Genomic DNA, 23,588 nt, shown 5'->3' with positions numbered 1-23,588 from the left:
AAGGGGATTATTAAGAGGGTTAACATCAAATGGGCCGCTTTCATTGGGCCCACAAAGAACTGGACACTTGTGTAGGTGGACTTCAAAACCAGCGAGGCCGTTTGCTGGCGAAACTAATAGAAGCTCTCATTTTCACACCAAATTTGACTATTACGATTTTTATCACGTGACCTTTTTGGAATATTCATGAAAGATGGTATTGTTCGTAAACTCATTTTTATCCTCATACACGTTTGTTAATTTTTTTATCATTGATCTTCTTCAATTCATTTAATTCGACAGTCATGAACTAAGAAGAGTGTGTGAGGAGTAAAAATGAGTATGTAGATAGGACTACCCTTCATCAATTATGTTTCTCAAGTTTTAAATCAATCATTATCGTTCTCAATGTTTGCTTGTGTGCATCAATATGCTCACTAGCTGTTTTAATTCGTCAAAAAACTTATTAGTGTACTCACGCGGCATATTTCAAAGATAATTTGGTACGGAGAGATGTTAGATTATATAGGCTTAAAGTGAATTATTTGCATGTTCTCTTTTACATAACAATATATTTTGACCTACTTTATTTATTAGAAGAAAATTTAATTTGGATGCAAAGAGACTTACACAAGTTCCTAATCAATTGACTTAACATGCATCTACGATTAAAAGCATGCTGTTTAAATCGAGTCACAATCAAAGCGTTTGCACAAAGGGTGGTTTTATGTCATACTCCGAGATCACTGTTAACATTTGCTAATATTTTACATGCTCCATTTGGACATCAAATTTAGGTTTGGACGAAAATAAGAAACACACTTTTTTTGGGTCACCTTTTTATGAACAAACCCATAAAACAAAAGAGTAAAAACAAAGAAAAGCAGACATGATAATGTGACTCGACAGTGTACTAGCCATGTGAATGGGGCATATCATCTCCTCAATGTCCTCATTGCCTCAAGGCATGAAACATGTCTAGTATTAGTTTTAGAATGGTAAATAATCGGGTATGACATGAAAAAGACACAACCATAGAAAACATAATACAAATGTTAGATCTAGTAAATATTGGCTTTATTACAATCTCCAAATTTAATCAACTCGCAGAAGAGTTAAAAGCACTTTCAAATCACTAAACGTTTTTTTATATGTTATGACAAGATAAGTACACGTGCTTATGGGTTTAAAAGCACTGAAATTTTTGGTGAAATGTTTGTTGAGATTTAAGGAAACATTTGAAAGTTTAGTAAAATTTATGTTGTGTTACTAATAAAGTGCTTATGAACATAAATGTTTCAGTGTACAAAACACTCCTAAACTAATGCTCCAAAAATAGTTGTAATTGTAACGGTAAAAGATAAGCTGAAAATTTCAGCCCAACCCAATTCAATTAGCTTTCAGTATAGCCCATTGGGCTTACTGGCCTAGAAAGTAGAAACACCGGCAAGATTCATCCAGAATTACCGAGCTAACTCAAGGAGAACTGAAGAAGTTGCAAGCAAAGGTCAAAGGAAAAGCTCAATTTTACAGGCCACCAGTAGGCGCATATAGTATCCACTCCACAACACCTTCCTAAAAGCACTTCTACTAAAAGCTCAATTTTCCTAGCTTCTTCTAGTTCTACTTCTAGCAAGATGGTAATCACGCTATCAAGTACATTTAATCAACATGACAAGAGCCACAAGTTCATTTCACCTGCTGCTAGTTTGAATATGTACTCCACTGACAATGCCTCTGGAAAATTATCGCAAGCTCCACCCGCCTGACCGGCACATAACGAAAAACAAGTTAAAACAAAAAGCATAATTAGACAGCAGATTAACTAATTAAATGATAATTTGGCCTCCTAATGAATGCTAAGTGATCATATGGATTCTTAGTCTACTTACATGAGCATGGATCATGTACATGCAATGACATCGATCCGAGGATACGTGAGCAGATACTACATCCAGCTTATGCTTCTCTAGTATGTAAAACATAGTAGTCAAGAGCCCTGGCTTTGGTGGTGAGCAAACGCTGATCTGAGCATCGTTGCCGCTCATGTTCATGACAAAGTTTGGGGAAAACCACGTCTGGAAGGAAGCGGGAGGCGGAAAAGGAGAAGCCGGCAATGCCAAGTTGTTTGATGTTGGTGGACCCTGATGAAAATGATCAGCCAAAAATGCTTCCCTTGTATCACAAGTTAACTCTGTGTTTGATACTGTCAATGCAGAAAATTTGTCAAGCCCTTGTGTTTGTGTTGTTTGGAGAGTGTGCTCAAGGGATTTGATGTATCTTATTGCCTCATCAACAATGGTGGACTTATCTGCCTGCACATCATTGGAAAATAACAGCATATATTATCTTTTAACTTCTTTTGTTCTTAATATTGTAATCCATTCGGGATTTACAACCCAAATGATTATCGAATTTTTGCTAAACTGTTTAACCGAACCCAATAACGTTATAGGATTTATACATCCAACATCACTTAATGAGATAAAGCTTTGTTATTGTATATATGGTTTGTTTTAGGTTACTCTCTTTAGGCACAGGTCAAAATATATAGTATATGCACAAATACAAGTGATAATGTCAGCGATAAACACTTAAAAAACACCAAAAGTGTGATAACAGTCGGGGTGCAATAACAATCGAGCCCATGAGGATTTTCCTTAGACGCTTAATTTTCGTGAAACATATTGAAATTGTAGTTTAATTAATTTATACCTTTGCAGGAAGCTGAGGAAGCAAAGCATGAAGGTTGGAGAACATACTCCTCATCTTCTTCCTTCTTCCCCTCTCAGTCCAAGTGTGTACCCCATGATCCGATTCATCGCCCCCGCCATCACGATCACGGCCACCAACCTTGCCATTACTTTCTTTTATCACTACCTCTTTCTGCTCCATTGTATTTGTAGGTGTGGCGCAACTGGAGCTCACCTTTTCCAGCTTTAACAACTCACCGCTACCGCTACCACCACCACCACCACTGCAAGTTCTTGAATTGTAATTTGAGTTTGAATTGGCAAAAGCCCAGATAGGTTTTTTCGAAGCAGGACATGGGTAATTTTGTATGAATAAAATATATTTTTTATATAGGGATTATATAGCATATGGGGGGGGGGGGGGAGAGAGAGAGAGGGAGAGAGAGAGAGAGAGGGAGAGAGAGAGAGAGAGAGAGAGAGAGAGAGATTTGGTTAAGAGCTTCAGTGGGACGTTTTCAGAAAGAGGAGGAAGGCGACGAAAGGTGGCGGGCTTTTGACGATATGACTGGAATAGACAACAAAATACAATCATGAGACGAATGCCGTTCTTTGGAGTCCAAACAAAATAACGCAAGGCAGATTAAAGCGCGTTTTCCATCCTTCGAAAACGACTTCTCCGGACCCTCCTATATTGCCTTTACTCTTTCACCCTCCTTCGCCCATTTTTATTACCGAATCACACCATCCCTCTTAGAATATTTGATTTAACGCAAGTATTTGGTCACTAGCTGACCAATAAAACAAGACTCTTAACGTAAGTGGATGTACGTGGCTACATTAATTAGAATTGATGTGCTCCTTCTTATGCACTCAAGATTAAATCTTTCTCATAAAAAATATTGATTTAAAGCAAAATTGATCTTCGAACCATCAATGCAGTTTGTTGTTATTATCGAAAAGGTATTGAAAATATGTATGTATGATTTGTCTAAGACAATGATATCAATATATTATTTATGACGTATTGGCAACAAATGCTGGCTCCATAACTAAAAAGCTCCAATTCTAAATTTTAGTTTTTCATTTCAAGTAATAACTCGAACGCATAACCTCTTTAAACATTAAAAGAAGTATATCATTAGACGAAGCATAATAAGAGAAAACAATGATCAAGTAAGCTACCTTCTAAATTTGTGTTTGTCATACTACGGTCATTTCTGTTTGGACCCCAAAACAACCAAGACGTGGATCGTGGATTCATGGCATGTTAGTAAATTGAAGTGAAGTTGGAGGACGAATTGATTGCGAAATGCATTTAACGGCCGTTATGATGTTTATCAAAAGAAAAGAAACTTCTGACACCGAAACGGCGGCCAAAGCATCCCATGCTTTCCATACAATATTACGTTGTCTCGTTGCCCAGAATGAGTCAAAAGGAAACGTTTCTTCTTCCCTGTAACGCTATCGGCTGCTCATCTCTCTTGTCCTCATTTCAATGGCATTCCTGCTATTACTTAAAAGCCACTGTGCATAAATGAGATTTACTTTTGACACGACAATTTTACTATACTCCGGTATAGAGTATACGCAAAATAAGTGGAGTGCTAAATGTGCAGGACAAAAATCTCACTACATACTTTATATCAGTGGCGAAACTAGTAAGTTAGTTTATCGGAAATACAATTAAGTAGTAGAGAATATAAGACTTAATCCTCGTTTCATCTCAACAATGAGTGCATTGCCAAAAAAAATTCTTTAGGTTTTTCGATTAGGCATTTCGTTGAGCATTCGGCCGAATCCTCTATCGTATGCTTAGCGCACATCCCCGCCTTTTAGTGCCTTTTAATTGTATTTTATGTCAATATTGTTATAGTCAATAAAATAAAGAGTTAAATCATGTATTAAAGGGTCGGGAGCTCTCTATGTAAGACGTACAATTGGGAGGAAGGTGTCATAACCAACTCTGATATCTGCCTGTTGGCGGTCATGGACGAGAATTGAGTGACAAATACATTGAAGAGATGTCGATGTTTAGCTTTTGTTGAACTCAAATGTCTTGTAAAAAAAATGAAGAACAGATACATTGGATAATTTTGTCAAATCATTTCCAACCAAAAAAATTGAGAGGGGCCACGTCTGTGCATGCTAGAAAATGTTTGTTTCTTATCATGAAGGACAGCAATTGAGACATTAATCTAAAGCTCGAAAAAACCATGGCTTTATAAATCGAGAATACCAAGACTGGTACAAGTATTTTTATATAACTACAAGCTATGAAGCATCAACAGTAGAAATCCGACAATCGCGTCAACCTGTTACACTTTGCAAAATATTAATCAAAGTATGTGAAGAAGTCAGCAGTTTCGAAGACGATGATAGTCTCTTGGTTGGTTGAAGAAAAAGAACGGTATGAAAACAGGCTGCAATCTCATACATCAACGTCCGACGAAGTGCTTTTCCCTGTCCGAATGGTATGTAATTTTGATTGTGGTTCACCGTCGCTAAAGAGTTCCTTCACGGAGCAAGAAAATGATCCGCATTAGTTCTCGAAAAAATTTTAAGTTACTTCCATAATTCATGCTAGAGTTACCTTAGAGGAGGAGGGGACACTGAAGGGTCTGTAGTGAGCTTGAATCGATGGTTCAAAACCAAATGTGGCTTCTGAAGTTGCTACATTTGCAACCGAGGGTAAGACCATTGGCGGATTTGATATCATGCATCCAGCGGATAAATTAAAAGCAGACAGCACCGAGTTCTCATGAGTCCCGTAAAAAGGGCTTATTCCTTTGCCAGATTTTGGAAATTTATTACTTCCTTCTTCAAATATACGAGGCAACTGCATAGGCTGCATGACTCCTGGTAAACACATCGGATGCAAACTCAATCCATTCCTCATTGTTAACATCTGAAAATATAACCAGAAACAAAATGTATGTCAGCTTCAAAATGAAAAACAAGGTTACTTCAGGTAGTGGCTTCATACACAAGACACAACCTATTTAGTTGTGAGTCATATAATGTCCCCCCAAAAAAATGAATATGCAGTACACCCGAAATCTTTCCATGAAAACCCAAATCAGTTAGATGTCAATTAACAAACTTTGCCCCCCTTCGCAATTTGATGATTTGTCTAGAAACCAAACTTGCGCATCAGAGGACGTAGATCTCACTAAGTTTGGCTCATGACAAGAGCAATACATAATATCAGACTGTTAATTCACTTTCAATAAATGCAACAAAATATAACGCTACTTCATAAAGCACATAGTAAGACCGTAAGAGAAAAGCTGGTCTAGGCCATGGAAAAACATCATGTTTCATATGACATCAGATCACGGATGAAAGACAACCAAGTCACTACAGCTTTCAAGAGGCTGCCAAACTGGTACGTGTTTAATAGGTTCTTCAATTAATTAAAGCAACACTTTTTGGTGTCAAACAATGAAGCCAGAACAATGCTATTATAACAATGCACACCACATGGCATGTGATACAGGCTCCCTATCTACTACTCTCAAAATTTTGTATGAAAATTTTCGATAATCCCAACACGTGTAGCAACATTTCTATAATTTGTCATTGAGTTCAGTCAGGCTTGTTAAGCACGGCGAGAATCAGACTCGCATCTAGCTGCCGCTTCAAGAAGCAAGGCTAGGGCTAGCAGTCAATAGAATCCACATTGAACTTGGACAACAGAATATCAAGTGCATAGCTAACGATCGACCCAAGTCAAGACGACTGATCTAGTGATCTTCGAAAGGATTACATAAGCAAATGCTTTTATCAGGATTATATTCCGAAAACAGTGAAAACCATCTCACCTGTACTTGAAGCTGGAGCTGCTTCAAATATTCAATCACTTCATCCAGCATTGACGCCTTATCCGTCTAAAAAAAGCACAAGATCAAATATCGACTGTTACTATGTAGCAAATCTCGCCTAATCCTCTACTATTTGTTAACCAAAAAAACAAAGACTAATAAAATTATTTGAAAAAGAAAGCACAAAAAGGCTGCAGAAATTTTTGGATAAAGAGTACCTTGTTAGAATTCGGAATCAGGTTCTGCAAAGCTTTCATCTTTTCATTAATCCTACTCCTCCTTCTCTGTCCACCAATCAAAAATTCAAAATTACAACCCACAAATCAAATTCACATTTGTCACATACTCGAATCGAAAACCTTTACGCACAAGGAAAAAAGATCGAACCTTTTCCGACATATTATGGACCTCAGCAGCTCTGCTCCTCTTCGATGAACTCCGCGGCGGCGCTGAGTTCAGTTGCCCATCCGCCGCCTCCTCGAGATCCTTCTAATTCCACCAAAACCCCCCAAAGATTTCAAATTTCCACGCAATTATTGTTGAACAAACTGATACAAACAGAATTAACACAACAAAAATTCTATACTTTTCGTTTTTTTAAACAGATTTATTCAAATTTTCCACCTAATTTTCTCAGCAACCAAACAGAATTCAAAAAGTGAAAAATGGGAAGTACCTCACTGTCACAGCTATAACCGCCGAGATCATTCTCAGACGAAATCCTCCTCCCGTCAGACTCCATACCTTCTTTCACCTCCTTCGTGAAGTAGCCACCGGAATCGTAGAAATCGAAAGCGGTCGACGAATCCAACACACCAGCAGAGTTCGAATTCCCCCCCGCTACTCGCTGGTCCGTGCCAGACTGGTTCACCAATTGAGCAAACCGGCGATGATCCTCATGCCTGGCCTCCGGAATCAAGACCTCGGACGGCGTTGCCGCCTGGATTGGTGGCGGCACTGACGAATGCATGTAAGTGGGTTTAAAGGGCATGCAAGAAGAGGCGGAGGAAGCGGAGGAGCCATGGCCGTGGATGAGCTGGCTTAGAATGTTCGAGATTTCTTCCGAGTCCGGCGCTGTTCCGTACAGATCCGCCATAGTTAAAAATTTGAAAACTTCAGAGGACGAGAAACAATTGAAGCACTTTTACAGCCGTCAGAGCCGTCGCTGCTCAGCCGGAGACGGTGAACTCTCTAGTTCTTTGTTAGCATCGTTCCCAATTCTCCGTCGCTGCTCTGCCTCTCTCTCTCTCCTCTTTGTTTCTCTCTCTTCTTGTTCTGTGCTGTGATTCTGTCATTGGCATTTTCCATAAAACTCTTTTAAAAGAAGGTTTAAAGCCGTAAAGCTTGCAATTTGATTACTCTCCCGCGCTAATTGTCAAGTGCTCCGTTAGATGTTTACGTCATCATTCGCAGAAATTTCCACTTATTTTATAAATTTGTAGACCTTCCCATTGTTTTATGTATATTGCAGACCCCCGCCCCTAGTTTTCTGTTATTTACCACATCGGGTCATGAGCTCAAATTTGTTGAGTTGTTTCACTTTAGTTTTTAAAATTTAAAATCTCAATTTAAGAGGATGACAGTGAGGCCTAATCACAAAAATTAACATAAGATGACATACATGATTCATGTCTAGTCTAGTGTTAGGTGTGAATTGATTTGTATGTCGACCAATGCCACACGAACTTACAAGTTTCTGCAATTTTCAACACTGACAACCTTTGGTGACTGTGTCATTTGCCTTAAACCACAAGAAAAGCATAGTTGCACAAAGAAGAGGTATAAAGAGTCCTAAATGGATCAATTTTCTTTTAAGCTGCTAATTAGTTTTTCAAATATGTAATTAAACTAGGGAATTGTTATTGGCACTATGAATAACTCTTCAACTCTTTCCAAGTCGACGTTGTTTCAAGTATGAAGCAAGTAGGACTAAACCCCATCGGTCATATTTAAACGTGACTACCTCAATAATTGAAGCCGCTATCTTGGGATGCAAAATATTTGAAAGACCAAAGTGAAAAGACCCTCAAAACTCAGGGGCCAAGTTTGCAATTAAACCCTAGAGATTGTACAAAAGAGTAAATGTGCAGTGTTCAACGTCTGAATAGGTTAAAGTCAAACACATCATGCACTCCAAACTCCTCCACCATCTAATCCAACCAAAAACGTCACCTTTGCCTGCAACTAGAATTTAATAAGGGGACACCAAAAGGTGCAATTCCCGAGGTTCCCACCCTTTTCAGTGGCGTGTTCTGGTGCTACCTAGGGTTTGCCCAACACGCCCTAAAAAGTGACCTAAGAGAAACTCACAAGGGAAGAGGAAGGATGAAAATTCTAGGGCGCATCCCACGTTTCTTGTTCTGCAATTTAATCGGATCCAAAGGTTCCCAACCACGATCAAACATCAAAATGATTATATTAACCTGTGGAGTTGTGAATGATTTCAACATCTTGATTCATGAACTCGATTACAGCCTCCATTTTTCGAGGTCTTGCTCGATTGATGTGAAGTTCCTACGATGAGAATGATACGTTGATCCAAATAGGTGTCAATCTAATTATAGACCTGCTGATCGTTGCAAAGGGACCGGCAAAGCCAACACGGTTGGGAGGGAACCGACAACTAGCTCACCGCTAAACTTCCATTACACTTAGACCACATTAGGGCAAGTTTGAGATTGATTCTAGAATTCTAGTAGGGTTAAAAGTGTTTTCTCACAACTAAAAGCGCTTCTAAATGGTAAAAAAAATTTTGAATCACTTCTTAGTCGTAAAAGAACTTCCTGAAGCATCTAGTAATGTCACTTCCAAGTACTTTGTCAAGAAGCACTTGGTTCTCTTATAAAATTGGACTTGTTTACACTGAAAGCAGTTCTAGCAAAAGCACTAATGAGGATAAGTGATTTCTACCAAAGAGTTTTAAAAATAATCTCAAATGAAACACACTTGGATTGCTACTAAAAACACTTTATAGCAAAGGCACGTACGAGCAGAAGTGGTTCCTACAAATAGTCTCAAACAAGCCCATGATTATTTGCACGTATGACCGACAGATGAGCCTAATTAACTTTTTACGCAAAAATATCAAAATGGGAGGCCATTAAATAAAGGCTAAGATCTAAGACATGTCTGCATTGACATGGTTTGAACAAAGAAACCTTTGAACAATCCTATGCTGCAGCACCATGGAATTGCAAAGGAAACCTAAACAGAAACAAAATCCTAGTACTGGTTCAGTTTTCTATCAAGCCCTCAGAAAAGGAATTCGAGATCACGAAATCTCTAGGTATAACGAAAAATCTGCAGCAAAAAAAGGAATCAAACCATAACAAAAACATAAAAGCCTAATCATTCATTGATAAAGTGAAAAGTCAGTCCCAGTTGTGCTTTTCCAACTTCGAAATGTGGTGCCTCCAATAAGAGGCCTGGTTTTAAATAAAATGAAAAATAATTATGTAATTTGCCGCTCGGCGCTTGAAGTAGTGCTTTCGACCAACTTCAACTCGACTGCCACGGAAAGGTGAAGGATTTGAGGCATTGGGATTCAGTGAGCCCATATGTAGGCAGACTGCGTCCATAAGCAACCCTCTTTACCTGATTTGAAGAAAAGCTAGCCTGCAAAAACATTTGACGTCGTCGACCTCATGCTGCCAAGGCTGTAGTTTTACAGATGGGGCACAAATTCTTGTGCATCAGCCATTGTTTTATGCACTCGCTGTGGAAATCATGTCCGCATCCGAGCGTTCCAAGATCTTCTCCACCATTGTATTCCTCCTGCATATAATGGTATAAATAAATCACGCAACGCAAAACCATGAAACTGTAACACAGATTGAGCATTATGCAGTCAATACCTGGCACACGCAGCACGGCTCTGTATCTGCCGGAGATCCTACTGCAACATACTTCTTATGTTTCAAGCGCTTTGATATGATTTCTTCACTTAATCCAGTGTTCACGTTTCCAATACGCTCTTCCAGAGCCAATAATTCCTGCATTAATCAGAGAGTTTTATGTCTCAGTAATCTCAGTTATACCGATAAGGGAGCACACTGTTATGTATCTTCTGGGAAAGCGGGAGGGTTGGGCAGATCAATTACCTCATAAGACATGTTATCAACATCAAGTCGCATGTCTCTATGTCGGTCGTGAATATCAGCCACCCCAAAAAGGACCGACTGATCAAGAATCATAACATCCTGACACAAAGAAGTACAGCCAAATGTCAGACCACAATTCAAAAAGAAAATTCTCACATCTCTTAACAGCCCTTTGTTATGATATTCTTGTACATGAAAACAGAAACATTGAGTCCCCAAATATACAAGCAAAAGAAATATATGGCTTAAACTTCCAAAACCAGAATCCTGTGTCGAGAGTAAGGCATTTGTGCATTATCAAGACAGATTCTTTTTCAAAACTGTGATTACACTGCCGTGCTTCAATATAAGCAAATAAATTTCTAACCTCGAATCGCAAGTTCTCGCCCCTACGCATGAGACCCAGTACATTGCAAATCTGCTAAAAAGAGAGAAGAAAACTTCATAAAGTTTAGATGAATATCTTTTTTCCCATAACTAGCAAAATAATATGAACTTAGTAGTATTAGAGCAACAGAAAACTTCAATAACACAAATTATGATGTTAATAGTTGGAGATGACAAAAACACAAAAACAGATAGAAACATAATGATCAAAAGAACTGAAAAAATTATCTTCATGGTTGACTAAAAGGAAAAGGTGAGTGCATATCCCGTAGCATCGTGGTCATAATTATATCAGACACCTCATGGTATCACATCAATAGGTGATTAAGCACAAATGTGGGTTCTGGGTTCTCCTAATATTCATCAGAATGCTTTAAATAATGGGATAACAAAAATATTCTGAAAGAAAAACCTCACAGCCAGAGAAAGAGAGTTCTACAACACACCTCAGATACGAGCCTGCTACTTCCTTCACCACCTGCAGCAGCCAAAGTCCGTAATGAATACGGAAGCCCAAGTCCACCATCACCATGTCTCTCCATCCAAGATGCTGACCTTGGGTGAGACTGATGATGACCCTGGTTACCTGTACCAGATGAACTCCCAACCTCTGGTGACGATGCAAGACCCGAACGCATGGGCAAATAATTAGTGCCATGGCTCCCAGGCTCACTACCAGAAGCAGAAAATAATGATCGACGAACATATTCAGATAATCTTCGAGGAAATTGGGGATGAGAATTGTGAGGAGGAACCCACGTAGGTGCAGCTGCTGGATTAACACCTGAACTTGTGCCCGTCCGGGATGCTGAAGCAACATTTCCAGGAATACTTGCATTTCCACCAGGTAAATTTCTATTAGATGCACCTGCAGGATGCCGAGCCGAATTTCTCAATTCAGATGCTGGTACAAAAATAGGATGATCCAAAATGTGTCTCGCCATGCTTCTTGAGCTCCCTTCCTCAAGTGGTGGAGGCTGTGGAGCATCTCTGTCTCCAAAAACCACAGAATTTGATAAGCTGCCAGTTCTTGAGCTCGACCCTCCACTCCATCTCAATGATTGCACATTTTGCGGCAAAGCAGGAACATGGATGACAACTGGTGGGTTCTGTGAACTCGTATTATCTAGCGCTGGTGCTGGTCTCAAGTCCATATTATGATCAACTGGAAGAAGACTTGGTGAATGATGCGAAGAGGAAATACTAGAATGCCTAGCAGCCCTCCCCGATGGAAACCTATTAGAGGGTATAGAATTTTGCTGATTTGAAGGATTTATTCTCACACGGAAGTTCCTATGAGTGCCTTCTGAGCTTCTTCCAGCATTTGAATCAGGAAGGCTGTCAGAAGCAAGTGCTCTCCCAACTACTCCAAGTCTTGAATTCCCCTGTTCTGATGGGGTAGATATGCTTAGGCTGCCACCTGCATTATAGTGAGCGGGAACAGAAGTCCTTCCACCACTGTCTGTATGCTGAAAGTAACTGCAACTTCCACTTAGAGAAGACTGTCCTATATTTCCCTCCATAGCCTTTCTTTTACAAGATACACGACGACCCTCCAATGAACTGCCCGATCTGCCATCATTCTCTCCCATTAAAAATCCAGCAGTTCCAGAAGGTAGCATAAAGGGATTAGAACCACTAGGAGGTCGAATTTGCTCATTTTCAGAAACATTATACTTGAATGTGTTAGGACATTCCATTACTTGACTATTATCACCACCATGACCCGCAAAAGCTGCATTCAAGTTCAGATTCTGTGGAATTGCATCAGAACTTGAACTTTGTGTAAAAATAGTATTCACATTGTTGCCCAGTGAAAGGTTATTAGTTGGTTCATAGCGTCGCTCCTCTAAACTTGAAGCAGCTTCTACACAAGGATCCACTGAAGAAGACCATCCAAGTTCTGGTTTCCGCTCATCACGACTAACCTCACTCTGTGAGTTGCTAGAACTAGGTTCACCCAGGCACCATCTACTCAAGTGTTGTCGCTCCTGTCCCATAGAATTCACAACATTCATATCACCAGGTGATTGTACATAGTCTGGAATCCTTTCGGCAGGATTCCGTGTGCTATTCCAGCAAATTTGCTGATCTAGAGCAGCATCGTTTGATGCACTTCCATGGTCAAAATCTAGCATTTCAGGCAAGGAACCGATAGTGCCCCTCTGCCCTTGCATTAGGGCTAATATGAATCTCCTTGTATAAGAAATTAAAGAACTTGAAGAAATCTTCGGTATAAATAAATCGTTATTTGTACTTTGGCAGACCTGACATAACAAAGTAGAAGATAGGTTATAAGTTTGAAGACCTTTAAAGTAAGTAATAGGTACAAAATTGCTATAAAAGTAAAGAGCAATAATTTTTTCTTCTTCTCTTTTATAGGTAAGAGAAGCACAAATCTTCTACACCGGTCGAAGAGTTCTCGGAAATGTATGTGTTCCATGCGTGAAAAACTTGAATGCCTAACTGAAGGAAGATGCTAGAGTGTGAGTTGCGTCGCCTGCTGGCAATGCCTTTTTTCATGGTACTTTTTTTAACCTCTCGCTTAATTTTTAACTATAAGCTCCTGCGTAGGTGCGGGAGTAGAGTGGGTGATAGTTAAATTGAAGACTAGAATCCGCATTTTCAATGGCACTACTACACCTACTTGACCAAATGGGAAGACACACGCTAAGTTTCGACTAGTGATGAGGTAATGGCAAATCACCCGTGCTATCCTGGCCTGAACACCAAGATAAAACGCTCATTATCATGTTGCAGCGGTAAAGGAGTGAATGACTGAAAGTGCAGCTATATCAGGTAAGACAAGCATCCTTAAATTCAATCACAAGCATTCCCACATATAAAAACCCTGGCCAAACCTACTCCCACCACTAAAGCAAAGAATGATCGAAAAACTAAACCCGCTCCTGAAATACTTCTGAGGCAATGGAACTCACATAAATTTAGGCACCCACCAGCTGAAAAAAATGAAACTTTTGACCACAACAACGTCATACAATCGAAAGGTGCAACCTTTCGAACACGCAACTGACCACACACAGAGCACATAATGAATTATCATCGGTATAATCTGAGAATGACTTATCAAACTCATTTACTGGTAAAATTTCGAGATCGGTTCACCCACTGACAAGGTCAAAGATGGATAGCCGAAAACCTCAAAAGCCAAAATCTCATTCCAAATTCCAAAAGCAGCTGATATCAAAAGTGATTCACATAATCAAACAACAGACAACAAACTAGAACAAACAGACATCAAATGTTAACAACACAGACGAACAGAAACCCAATAACAAGGTAAGAATCTTGGGTTTGTTCGGAAAAGGTACAACCTTTTATATTTCCAGCTGCAGAGATAAAACACAACAAGCGCAACAAGAACAAAAACAAAAATCGAACCCAGAATCCAAAAGCCGAGTCTTTTCAAATCAAATCTTACCAGCAACCGATCGATTGAAAACCCAGTAAAGTAAACGAACAAAATCGAAAAACAAAACATACCCAGATGAAAAAACCGATCTATGAAAACAATCCGGAGCAGAAAATCGAAAGAACTGGCCCGGATAATCCGGGTGGGTGATGAAAAGAACCTTCTTTTCTTTATTTTTCTGGAGAAGAAAATAAATAGGTGAGAAAAACGGAAAACAAAACCCACTGAGAGCAATGGGGGTTGAGAGGAAAGGGAGAGGCTTTGGCCCTTTGGGTGGATGGAATGAAATGTGAAGCGAGAAAAAGGAGAGAAAGAACTAGAGATTAAAGAGGACAGTCATCTTTAATTTACGAAATAACCCAAAGAGAGAGAGAGAGAGTAATGGTCATAGAGGGCAGTTTCCTGACAGAGAAATTGAAATAAATTGAATATTATAGAAATATAATTAAATTAAATTAAAATCTAATTAACAGCACCACCTACTAGGTGTTGTGGGGAGGAGGATTCAAATGGCTCACCAAGGTTGTCCTCATTTTGCATTTTTTTTTTGGTTGAAAAACCTAAAACGTGAGTTGAAGTTTTATTATAACACGTTTACTTAACTAGAATGAAAAACGTTGTGAACTAGAAAAGAAGAAATAATGGAATACGTCGTGAATTGAGAAAGAAGAAATAAAGAATATAATTAACCGTTCTCTTAATCAATCTGACATGTATATCTATTTTGAATCGAGAGAGTTATGAATCAAAATATTATTTGCCACGTGTTCGTGTACAAGATTTATTATCTCTCCCTATGTGTCAATAAACACAAGGGAAAAACCATGAATCGGGGTGATACATACCCCGCATGCCTATTTCTGATAAGTAAGTTGTCTATGACTCTTCAAGTATTTTTAAATTTGATAGATAGTTAATATTTAAATTAAGGATTGTAATTTGATAGATAGTTAATATTTAAATTTCATATGTGTCACTGAAACGCTACTTAGAAATCAGAGTAATTATTATTTTAATAAGTAGTAAATACAAGAAAAGTTAATCAATGAGGATGCAGCTCAGTTAATTAAGAATATTTTTCATCACACTGATGTCTCGAGTCCGAATTACACTCTTTCAACATCATTTGTATAATAAAATACAAGAAAAAAAATTAAGAAATTAGAACCGTTCAAATTCTTATTTTTACTCTTAAGGGAAATATGTAAATAGTTTAATTTTATCTGGCTTATAAGAAAAGAAAGAAAATGAGAAAAAAAAGGAGGAAACGGCTCCCAAATTGCAAGCCCCACACAGGCACTCTTTCACGCCAAGCACCTGTTGGCTGTTGCCTCCTCTCGCATCAATATTATCACATTTTCACATGTCCTGCTTTCTCTGCCGTTGCATTTTCTTGAGGAGCCCTTTCTGACTTTGTGAACCTTTCAGCTGTGTTTGAGTTGTGAGTTGTGACCACAACCCCCCATAAAAATTTAAAAACAAATTAAAATAATTTTTACTATTCTTTGATTGCAAACCATATTACTATTTTCATTGTAAATTTATGCGAGTTTAAATTTGGACAGTTACTATATACGAAATCACTCCAGTAGATTTCAACTATGCTGACTCATTGTACAAGTTTTATTCGTGTAACTTTGTAATTTAAATAAATAAAAATGGACAATTAGTGTGATTACACAAGACATGGAGCATGGCACAATACAATGGAGATATTTTTTAACGTGCCTGGAGTACAAAGCGTAACACCATATGTCATTACACAAGTGGTGGAACACTTAAAGAAATAAAATTTTTTATTACTTATATAATGACATATAGTTTACGACTCCGTGTTTTAAACACACAAAAAAATTTCTCGACGCAATGGGGTCTCATCAGTTTGATGAGTTTAGATTTTGTTCACCTTCCTAAAGATCTGGCTTTTGGTGCTTTTGTAGAGGAGTACGAATTTTGACTGACTATTTGGGGACACTCTGTTTCCCATCTCTCACAGTTGATGGTCGAAGAAAAAACCACTTAAAAGGGGAAAACAAAAATCAATATTTTGGGTAAGAGGCAATAATAGCGCACCCAAATTGAATTTTACCAGATGGGTCATTTAATTATTTTGTCGGTTCAATTTTAGGGTTAAATGGGTAATATGGCTGATTTGGTGGTTGATAAATTTCAAGACAGTAAGGCTTGGTTTTTTTTTTTTTTTTTTTTAAGTGTTTAATAGACAAGTGTTTCTATGACCCATAAACGATTTTAAGTTTTTGCCAAACGTATAAATGTTTTTAACCTTTACAGGAGTGGTCTCAAACTAATCTGAAGGTTTTTTTTTTTTTTTTTTTTTGTAAACTAATTTAAAGGTCTTCCACAATGATCTAAGTGAGTTTAATTTATATATATATATATATATATATAATTGTAAATAAACTCAATTTTCTAGTATACTGTGAAACGCTTGAATTTTTTGATAAAAATACACATATGTAGAGTCATGTAAATTTTTTTTATCGTGTTTTATAAAAAAATTCTTAATTAGTTCCATTCATTGAATATTAATTTGGCTTTTTGCCCTTTAAGAGACACTAGGAGGAGTCTTTATGTGTTGATGTGTGCATCATAAAACTTTTCTTAAGAAAGAAAGAGGTGTGAAAACAAAGAACTTTAATTTATAAATGTCCCAAATAAGTATCCAAGCAAGGTTCTCTCTTCCCCTCCAACTTCTTCTTTTTATAAAATCCTCCTTGCCTACCGTTCATATCTCAATCGTGGGCCTCCTCCTTTTTCTTACGTTTTGTTTTTGGTCCCCCTGCTCTGGTTTTTCTACCCTTTCTCTCTTGCCCTTTCAAAGCTATTTCAATCGGACTAGGATTCTCTCCCTTCTTTTTTTCATTCTTTTCCATCCCCTCTTCTGACATTCTCTATTTTATCTTTCTCTTTTTCTAAAAAAATTAATATAAGATGTTAACGTGGTTTAATCGTAACCGTTCAAATAGGAGGGGAGAAAGAATGGGAGAGAATCCTACTCCATTTCAATTTGTTTTATGTCTTGCTTCTACGGTTATTATATCATTTTACGTGTTGTAATTGATATAGTTAATATGTTCCACTTCTAAAGTATGTTAAGTGGAATAGTAACGCCCACATATTTCCGTTCAGAATCTACCGAACAACAGCTATTTGAATTTGCTTATGTAATGAAACCCATCACTAATTATTAAATAATATATCTTAATTACCAATGAGATAAGATTTGACGATTCCTCCACCACGGAGAATATTAGAAATTTTTGGTGCTTTTGAGATGGCGAAAACTTGGACAGGCTAAAAACCCTAGCTACGGTACACGTCAAGGGGGCTTTGGGTCAGTCCAGAAGAATATGTTTGATTAGTCCATATTAATATAATTAGGCTTCGATTATGTATCAAAATTCAAAACCAAACCTAATGAGTCGTGCAATTTCACGCTTGCAATAAACAAAATTTGCTTCAAGTTAGTGGAACAATGTGGTGAGATTCAAGTTGTGGTGGTTGTTGGCAAGCATGCATGTATAGGACCAAATATTTTGCAATTACTTTCTCATATCTTTTTTACTCAATTTTTCAAAGAGGTGGGTACCGTACCAAGATAAACTTCGATAAAGTTATCGTACCGAGTCCTATTCAGGCAGCTCTCTTGTTGAATAAGATTAACTTATAAGAGATTTAATGCTTTTATTAGAAGTGACCTTATAAATAATGTGGTTGAGGTACAAAACCAAAGAACTTATTTTGGATAAGATGATATTCTAAACTACGAAGAGATATGAACTTGGATGTAAAGAAACACTCATCGTATGCTAACCAACAAACCTAACCCACAATTTGGTTTTTCGGTTATGTATTTATTGAATCAGATTTATTTAAAGGGAACAAAACCCACGATCACTAGGGTTGCAAATAACACAAATTCATCAGGTGGTGTGGGCATATGGGCCAAGGTGGGAATCGAATGGGGGATAATAATAATAATGCACATGGGAAAAGCTTTTTAAATTTTCCCCAAGTTTTGCATATGAACGAACACATGAAGATAGGCCAACTGGTGGGAGCTGTTTTAATAAGTACTTTTTCATTAAGTGCTTTGGAGCTGAGGGAGCAAGATTGCCACATAGCAAGCAAATGAGTTTGCGATAAGCAATTAAATTTTCTCAAGACAAAATGATGAAAATTGCTCCAAATTAGCACACAAAAAGGAAACACAGATTGCACATTGTAAAACCAAACCACTGGAATTAAACCAAATAATTTGGCTGTGTAGAGAGAGCATGCCGGTGCTTTTTGGCGGTAGATGGGAAATTGACATATCCAAAAAATATCCAAAGAAAAAAATAAATAAGATGAGAGGTGAATCGGCATTCCACAGAGGTCCACTTGCAAAATTTAGGGTCAGAAGCAATCACCAAAATTGACCTGTGAGGCTGATTAACAAATGCAACTTCCTCCCAATAAAATGTGAATAAATCGCAAATTAATTGGCACTACCTATTTGCTCTTTGTCAGCTTTTATCTTGAACAACTCATGGTCCGGACTCCTACCAAAAGTTGGTCACTAATGAATGTATTTATTTACCAAACAACCCATGTGTTTTGATTCAATAGCAATAGCGTATAGCCGTCATCTTTCAAGAGAGAATTCGTTTAATTAGAGGAGTCAAGATTTATATCGATAGTCATATTGACACGATATCAACTATCAATATGTCGATATATATATATTATTGATATGTAATATAAAATTATTGATATGCGTGTTGACATGAATTATATTTCAATTATAATTTAGCGGAAGCGTCGTGAAAAGATCTGATATGACTATAACATTTATCAATACATGCGTTTGTTTTAGAAGAGATTCGTTCAAAGTAAATAAAGAAGACAATAGTATTTTTCCATAATTTCACAAAACTGTTACGGAAATTGGTCAAGAATTGAATGGTAAAGCCAAGTAGACATGTAGCTGGTTTGTTGTCTTTCAAAGTACACAATCCCCAATTTCAAAATACACAATCCCCAATTTGTTTTTATGGGAACTTAAAACAAAAACATCTTTTCTCAGCTACTGCAGCACTGTCTCAGCAGCATATGTGACACGAATTCTCACGCATCCAAAATGGCTTAATTTTGAAAAAGTATTTTAAATGTTTTTAAAATTCAAAAAAAAAAAAAATCTAAAAATACTTTAAATCATTTAAAAACTGCGCAATTGAACTTTTATCGTTCATACACTTTCGTTTATAAGCGCTTTTAAAAATTGAATGCTTTTATTAAAACTCCAAGTGCGCTTTTAGGTCATAGAAGCGGTTCGAAAATTCTCGGCCGAACCTTTAGTTAAAAGCGTTTTCAGTGAACAGAAAACAATTATCCATGTTCACAAAGAGAGTGTTCAAATGGCCCTAAGAAAATCATTACAGGGATATGAATTAGTCAATAACATCCAACAGATATTTTTGTTTCTTGAATGGGGTCTGAAAAAAGATTTCATCCCAAAGCCCAAAGGAAGCCCCCAAAACAGCAATAGCCAAGGTTGAACAAAGAAACAGGTACATGGAAACAAAAACCAAAGCTGAAAGCTAACAGCAAAGACAAGAGAATCCAACCAGAAGGGTCTCACACAGACATAGAAGGGTTAGAAACACAAAGCTTCTTAGAGAACAGAAGATGAACAAGACGGACAAGCATATCAACAACGAATGAAACCTCCCGCAAAATGACAGAAGTCACGAGAACAAAGTAACCTATATATGAATTCGAGCAATTATTGGAAATGTGACACGATTGGAGGTTATATAAACGAGCTTAATTTCTGCATAGCAAATTATCAAATGAATGCCATCATTAATGTCGGAATATCTTAAAATCCCAGGAATGAGAGAGAGAGAGAGATAAAGGAAAAACAGAATCTGAGAGCGTATTTCGCCTTGCTAAGGGAAGGCGCAAGACAACGCAAAGACCCAGCCTTTCCACAAGTTCAAAGTATCCAAATGTAAATACAAGGCAGCAGGATTTAAACCCACTGAAGCAGCTGATAGTAAAAGATTCGTTATCGGATTTACCATCATCATACATATTAGTCTTTCTTGTTCCAGTGAAGCCCTTGCCCATTTTTAGGCACAAAGCAAATCTGCATCCCCAAATGAAAGCAAAATGAATATTTCCTCGCGCGGACTGAAATATAATATGTAGAACAATATATATAACTATTACCTTTACAGGGGTTGGTGCCCGCCATTCATCTCTCTCCACTTCATAATCAACAGTATACTAGATCCGTTAATGTTTCTTAAAGGGTTTTCAGTACTTAAACCCTTCTCATCATCTGTCGTGCATTTAAACAGTGTATGAACAGTTGTCTCAAGTGAAAATTTAGCACCTCAGTAATTTAGCCTGAAAATTAGGTCGATTCCACCTCTTTGAGATCCAGTCTTCAAGACCCCCTCTAATAAGAACGATCCAGTTGGTATAATATTTATATTGGATGCTCAATCAATGAGATCATCCAACTCTATAAAATCTCCCTCCATAATGCAAAGTACGTGCTTGGCTGCCAAATTATCAAGCAATATTGGATTACTACCACCAAGCACAGATTCTGGCACCTGCACCGAAAGAAATCCAAATAATTTAGAAGAAAAAATTATAACTTAAAACAGGATAAGACGAAGCATGTAATGTAACAAGACATCTTTCATATATACTTAGAATCAATAGTGCACTAGTATACACCAGTAGTAGAAATTCAAAAGCCGCCACCGTCTTACAAACTTCAGACAACAATTTTGAGACACGAAGTGCATTAAATAACAAAAACAGGAAAGTTATGAGGATTGTGAAATGACAGTTTTGAGATTGTTAAGACTCCAACAATAGGTTTTTGCTTTTTTCATCTGTTTGGAAGCATGTGGATATTTCTGACTGCAACGTGCAAACCTATCACAAAACAGCATCAGAAAATGTCTGATGCTAATGAAAGACACTGCTTCCCAACAGAAAACTATAATAATTAACTTCTTAAACATATCACAGTAACGAACTTCACAACTTTCTAGGCAAAAAACTAAGAAGACTTGGATAAAAATACAAGATGTCCTTTTGATCTAAAAAATAAGGCAGAGTACCATTGATGTAACGGAATGAAAAACGGCGTAAATTATTGAAACGGTTAGGATATATCAACAATTGATAGATGAATTCTATTGAGCAGCTATGTAAGATTCTGTCGTTATTTAAGTATAGAATATCATGTATGTGAAGGATGAAAGTAGCATAACAGCTGTAGCACAAGAATTTGTTTAAGGTGCCTTTACCTGTTCATTAGGCTGAATTCTTGAAATAGAAACAGGCCCTGTCATGACTCGATCATCAAGCTCTTGGTCCAGCCTCAAGGGATATTTTGACATCTCCTTCTTCCTAGGCACAGAAGTGTCACCATGCTTTTCATTTTCACTGATATTGGGAGCATGAAATCCATCATGCTGAATTCCAATGTGACGAACAGTGCAAGCGCTTTCTTCAGCACAAGAACTTAAACCATGATCTGAAATTCTATTTCCACTACCAGATCTGACAAATATACGGCACAGGACAAAAGCAGCCTGCACATGAACAGACATGACATGTTATGTTACTCGTGTGCACACACGCGATTATATTTAGAACCGTGCAGTAATGACTAAAGGGTGTATCAGTTATATGCCACAAGGTACAATGCTCGATCAGATACAAAGCTAGACCATAGTTGAACATCATGAAGAATAAATTTGCAAAAGCGAGTTTCAACACCTACACTCCTAGTCACGTCTCACCGTGTCCAAACAAATATTCGTCTATGCTTAATTGCTTACACAGCCTATTGGGTTCTAATGAGACATTTCTGATAACTAACGTACTTGGCAAACAAACTCAATAGACATGGAAAATTATTCGTTCAACTCAAACATTCAACAATTTAATCAAAGAAATAAAAAAGCAAAAATTGCCCTTTCCCTAGCCAACCAGAATCACGCAATATATGACACTGACACAACAATAACAATAACGAAATTATACAAAACAAGAACAAATAAAACAAGAATTCTACAAGAATTTCAAACCCTAACGCAATGCTCCTTCATCCAAACCGAAATGTTGAAAAATCGACAATGTACGAAAATTACCTTAACATGATCGACCTGAGCATACTGATAGAGAACCCAATCAGTCCTTACGGCGTCGTTTGGCGAATTCCCCAAATAAAACACAAAGCTCGACCTCCTCCCCAGAACAACCTTCCCTCCACGACCCAACACGTCCCTAACCCTCCCTTTCCTCCGCCAATACCCGCTCTTCGCCCTCCTCTCCTTCAAAACCCTAACCGTGTAGCAGAACCAGTGCCGCTTCCTCCCTCCGTGGCCGTAAGAATAGCAAGCGCTGTCCGGCAGCTCGAAGGGATCGTGTTCGTACAAATCGAGCTCTCTGATCAAATCGTAGCCGCCCGATTTCCCCGCCTCGGAGGCGTTCTTGCTGGAGAGGTAGTAGCAGAGGAGCTGCTCATCCGAGGGGTAGAATCGGCAACCGGGAGCCAACGAAAGCAACGACGTCGCTTTAGGATCTCCCATGCGTAAATGGAGATCGTCAGCTTGTTCTAGGGTTTTCGGGAATTTCCGATTCGAGCTGCGGAGGATTTCGACTGCGAAGAGGGGTTTACGAAACGGGGACTCTGGGGTTTATCAGGTAAATGAAATAGCGTACCCCTGAAGCTTTCATGTGCCGGCCTTGGCGATCCGGTGCGGCTGAGGTGTACGTGCTCCCGCGCATTTCAGCCATTACGATGGCGCCGTGTTTTTATTTGGATTACGTGGCTGTTGAGAATGAAACGACATGTCGTGGGGGTGGCGGTAGCATGGTCAAAGTGGGAAGCCTACTGTTCGACATTGCAAATTCCAAATCCGAACATTTTGTAAGTTTAATTATTGGTCGCATACGTACGAGGTGTGACATATTTTGCACGACGGGCACGTGGCGGTCAAAACTCCAGCAATGTAGGAAAAGAACAAGTATTTCGTAAAAGTGTGTCGGCTGTCGTGGTCAGTCAACATGTCGTTTTGCTTTGACAAAAATTTGTTTGTTATTCTAAAAATTGGTGAATGACGGAATTGTCCAACGC

The 23,588-nt window shown here is 38.2% G+C and overlaps 4 protein-coding genes across 8 annotated transcripts; all 4 read right to left on the bottom strand.

Moving 5' to 3' along the window:
• Positions 1-1,645: 1,645 nt before the first annotated feature.
• On the bottom strand, positions 1,646-2,970 carry LOC137714626 (transcription factor bHLH95-like; the record flags this gene model as incomplete). The annotated part of the gene is made up of 3 exons (XM_068453793.1): positions 1,646-1,744; positions 1,872-2,294; positions 2,695-2,970. Coding segments are annotated over 3 exons (798 nt in total), but the record flags the coding sequence as incomplete, so codon positions are not given.
• A 1,996-nt stretch (positions 2,971-4,966) lies between these two features.
• LOC137720085 (transcription factor SPATULA-like) lies at positions 4,967-7,771 on the bottom strand. Of its 2 annotated transcripts, none has more exons than XM_068459098.1 (6): positions 7,170-7,771; positions 6,881-6,982; positions 6,712-6,777; positions 6,494-6,559; positions 5,263-5,577; positions 4,967-5,184 (listed from the first exon to the last, which is right to left on the bottom strand). In XM_068459098.1, exons 1-6 carry the CDS (start codon positions 7,587-7,589, stop codon positions 5,101-5,103), a joined length of 1,053 nt encoding a protein of 350 aa, XP_068315199.1. In that variant the 5' UTR covers positions 7,590-7,771; the 3' UTR covers positions 4,967-5,100. The 2 variants fall into 2 exon arrangements, with proteins under 2 accessions (XP_068315199.1, XP_068315207.1); XM_068459106.1 differs by having other exon boundaries at positions 6,881-6,979.
• A 2,053-nt stretch (positions 7,772-9,824) lies between these two features.
• LOC137741759 (probable E3 ubiquitin-protein ligase RHG1A) lies at positions 9,825-14,729 on the bottom strand. Of its 4 annotated transcripts, XM_068481494.1 has the most exons (7): positions 14,485-14,727; positions 13,628-13,702; positions 11,427-13,247; positions 10,961-11,014; positions 10,594-10,692; positions 10,348-10,485; positions 9,825-10,267 (listed from the first exon to the last, which is right to left on the bottom strand). In XM_068481494.1, the coding sequence occupies exons 3-7, from the start codon at positions 13,155-13,157 to the stop codon at positions 10,136-10,138; spliced, it is 2,154 nt and encodes a 717-aa protein (XP_068337595.1). In that variant the 5' UTR covers positions 13,158-13,247; positions 13,628-13,702; positions 14,485-14,727; the 3' UTR covers positions 9,825-10,135. The 4 variants fall into 4 exon arrangements, with proteins under 4 accessions (XP_068337595.1, XP_068337586.1, XP_068337582.1 ...); XM_068481485.1 differs by lacking the exon at positions 13,628-13,702 and having other exon boundaries at positions 10,961-11,011; positions 14,423-14,729; XM_068481481.1 differs by lacking the exon at positions 13,628-13,702 and having other exon boundaries at positions 14,423-14,728.
• A 5,532-nt stretch (positions 14,730-20,261) lies between these two features.
• LOC137712025 (NAC domain-containing protein 72-like) lies at positions 20,262-23,141 on the bottom strand. The gene is made up of 4 exons (XM_068451177.1): positions 22,600-23,141; positions 21,751-22,038; positions 20,651-21,042; positions 20,262-20,567 (listed from the first exon to the last, which is right to left on the bottom strand). The coding sequence occupies exons 1-3, from the start codon at positions 23,038-23,040 to the stop codon at positions 20,926-20,928; spliced, it is 846 nt and encodes a 281-aa protein (XP_068307278.1). The 5' UTR covers positions 23,041-23,141; the 3' UTR covers positions 20,262-20,567; positions 20,651-20,925.
• Positions 23,142-23,588: the final 447 nt, after the last annotated feature.

The sequence above is a fragment of the Pyrus communis genome, chromosome 1, assembly GCF_963583255.1.
Source record: "Pyrus communis chromosome 1, drPyrComm1.1, whole genome shotgun sequence".
NCBI lineage: Eukaryota > Viridiplantae > Streptophyta > Magnoliopsida > Rosales > Rosaceae > Pyrus > Pyrus communis.
The sequence above is the reverse complement of the archived record's forward strand: the minus strand, read 5'-3'. Positions and strand labels throughout refer to the sequence as shown.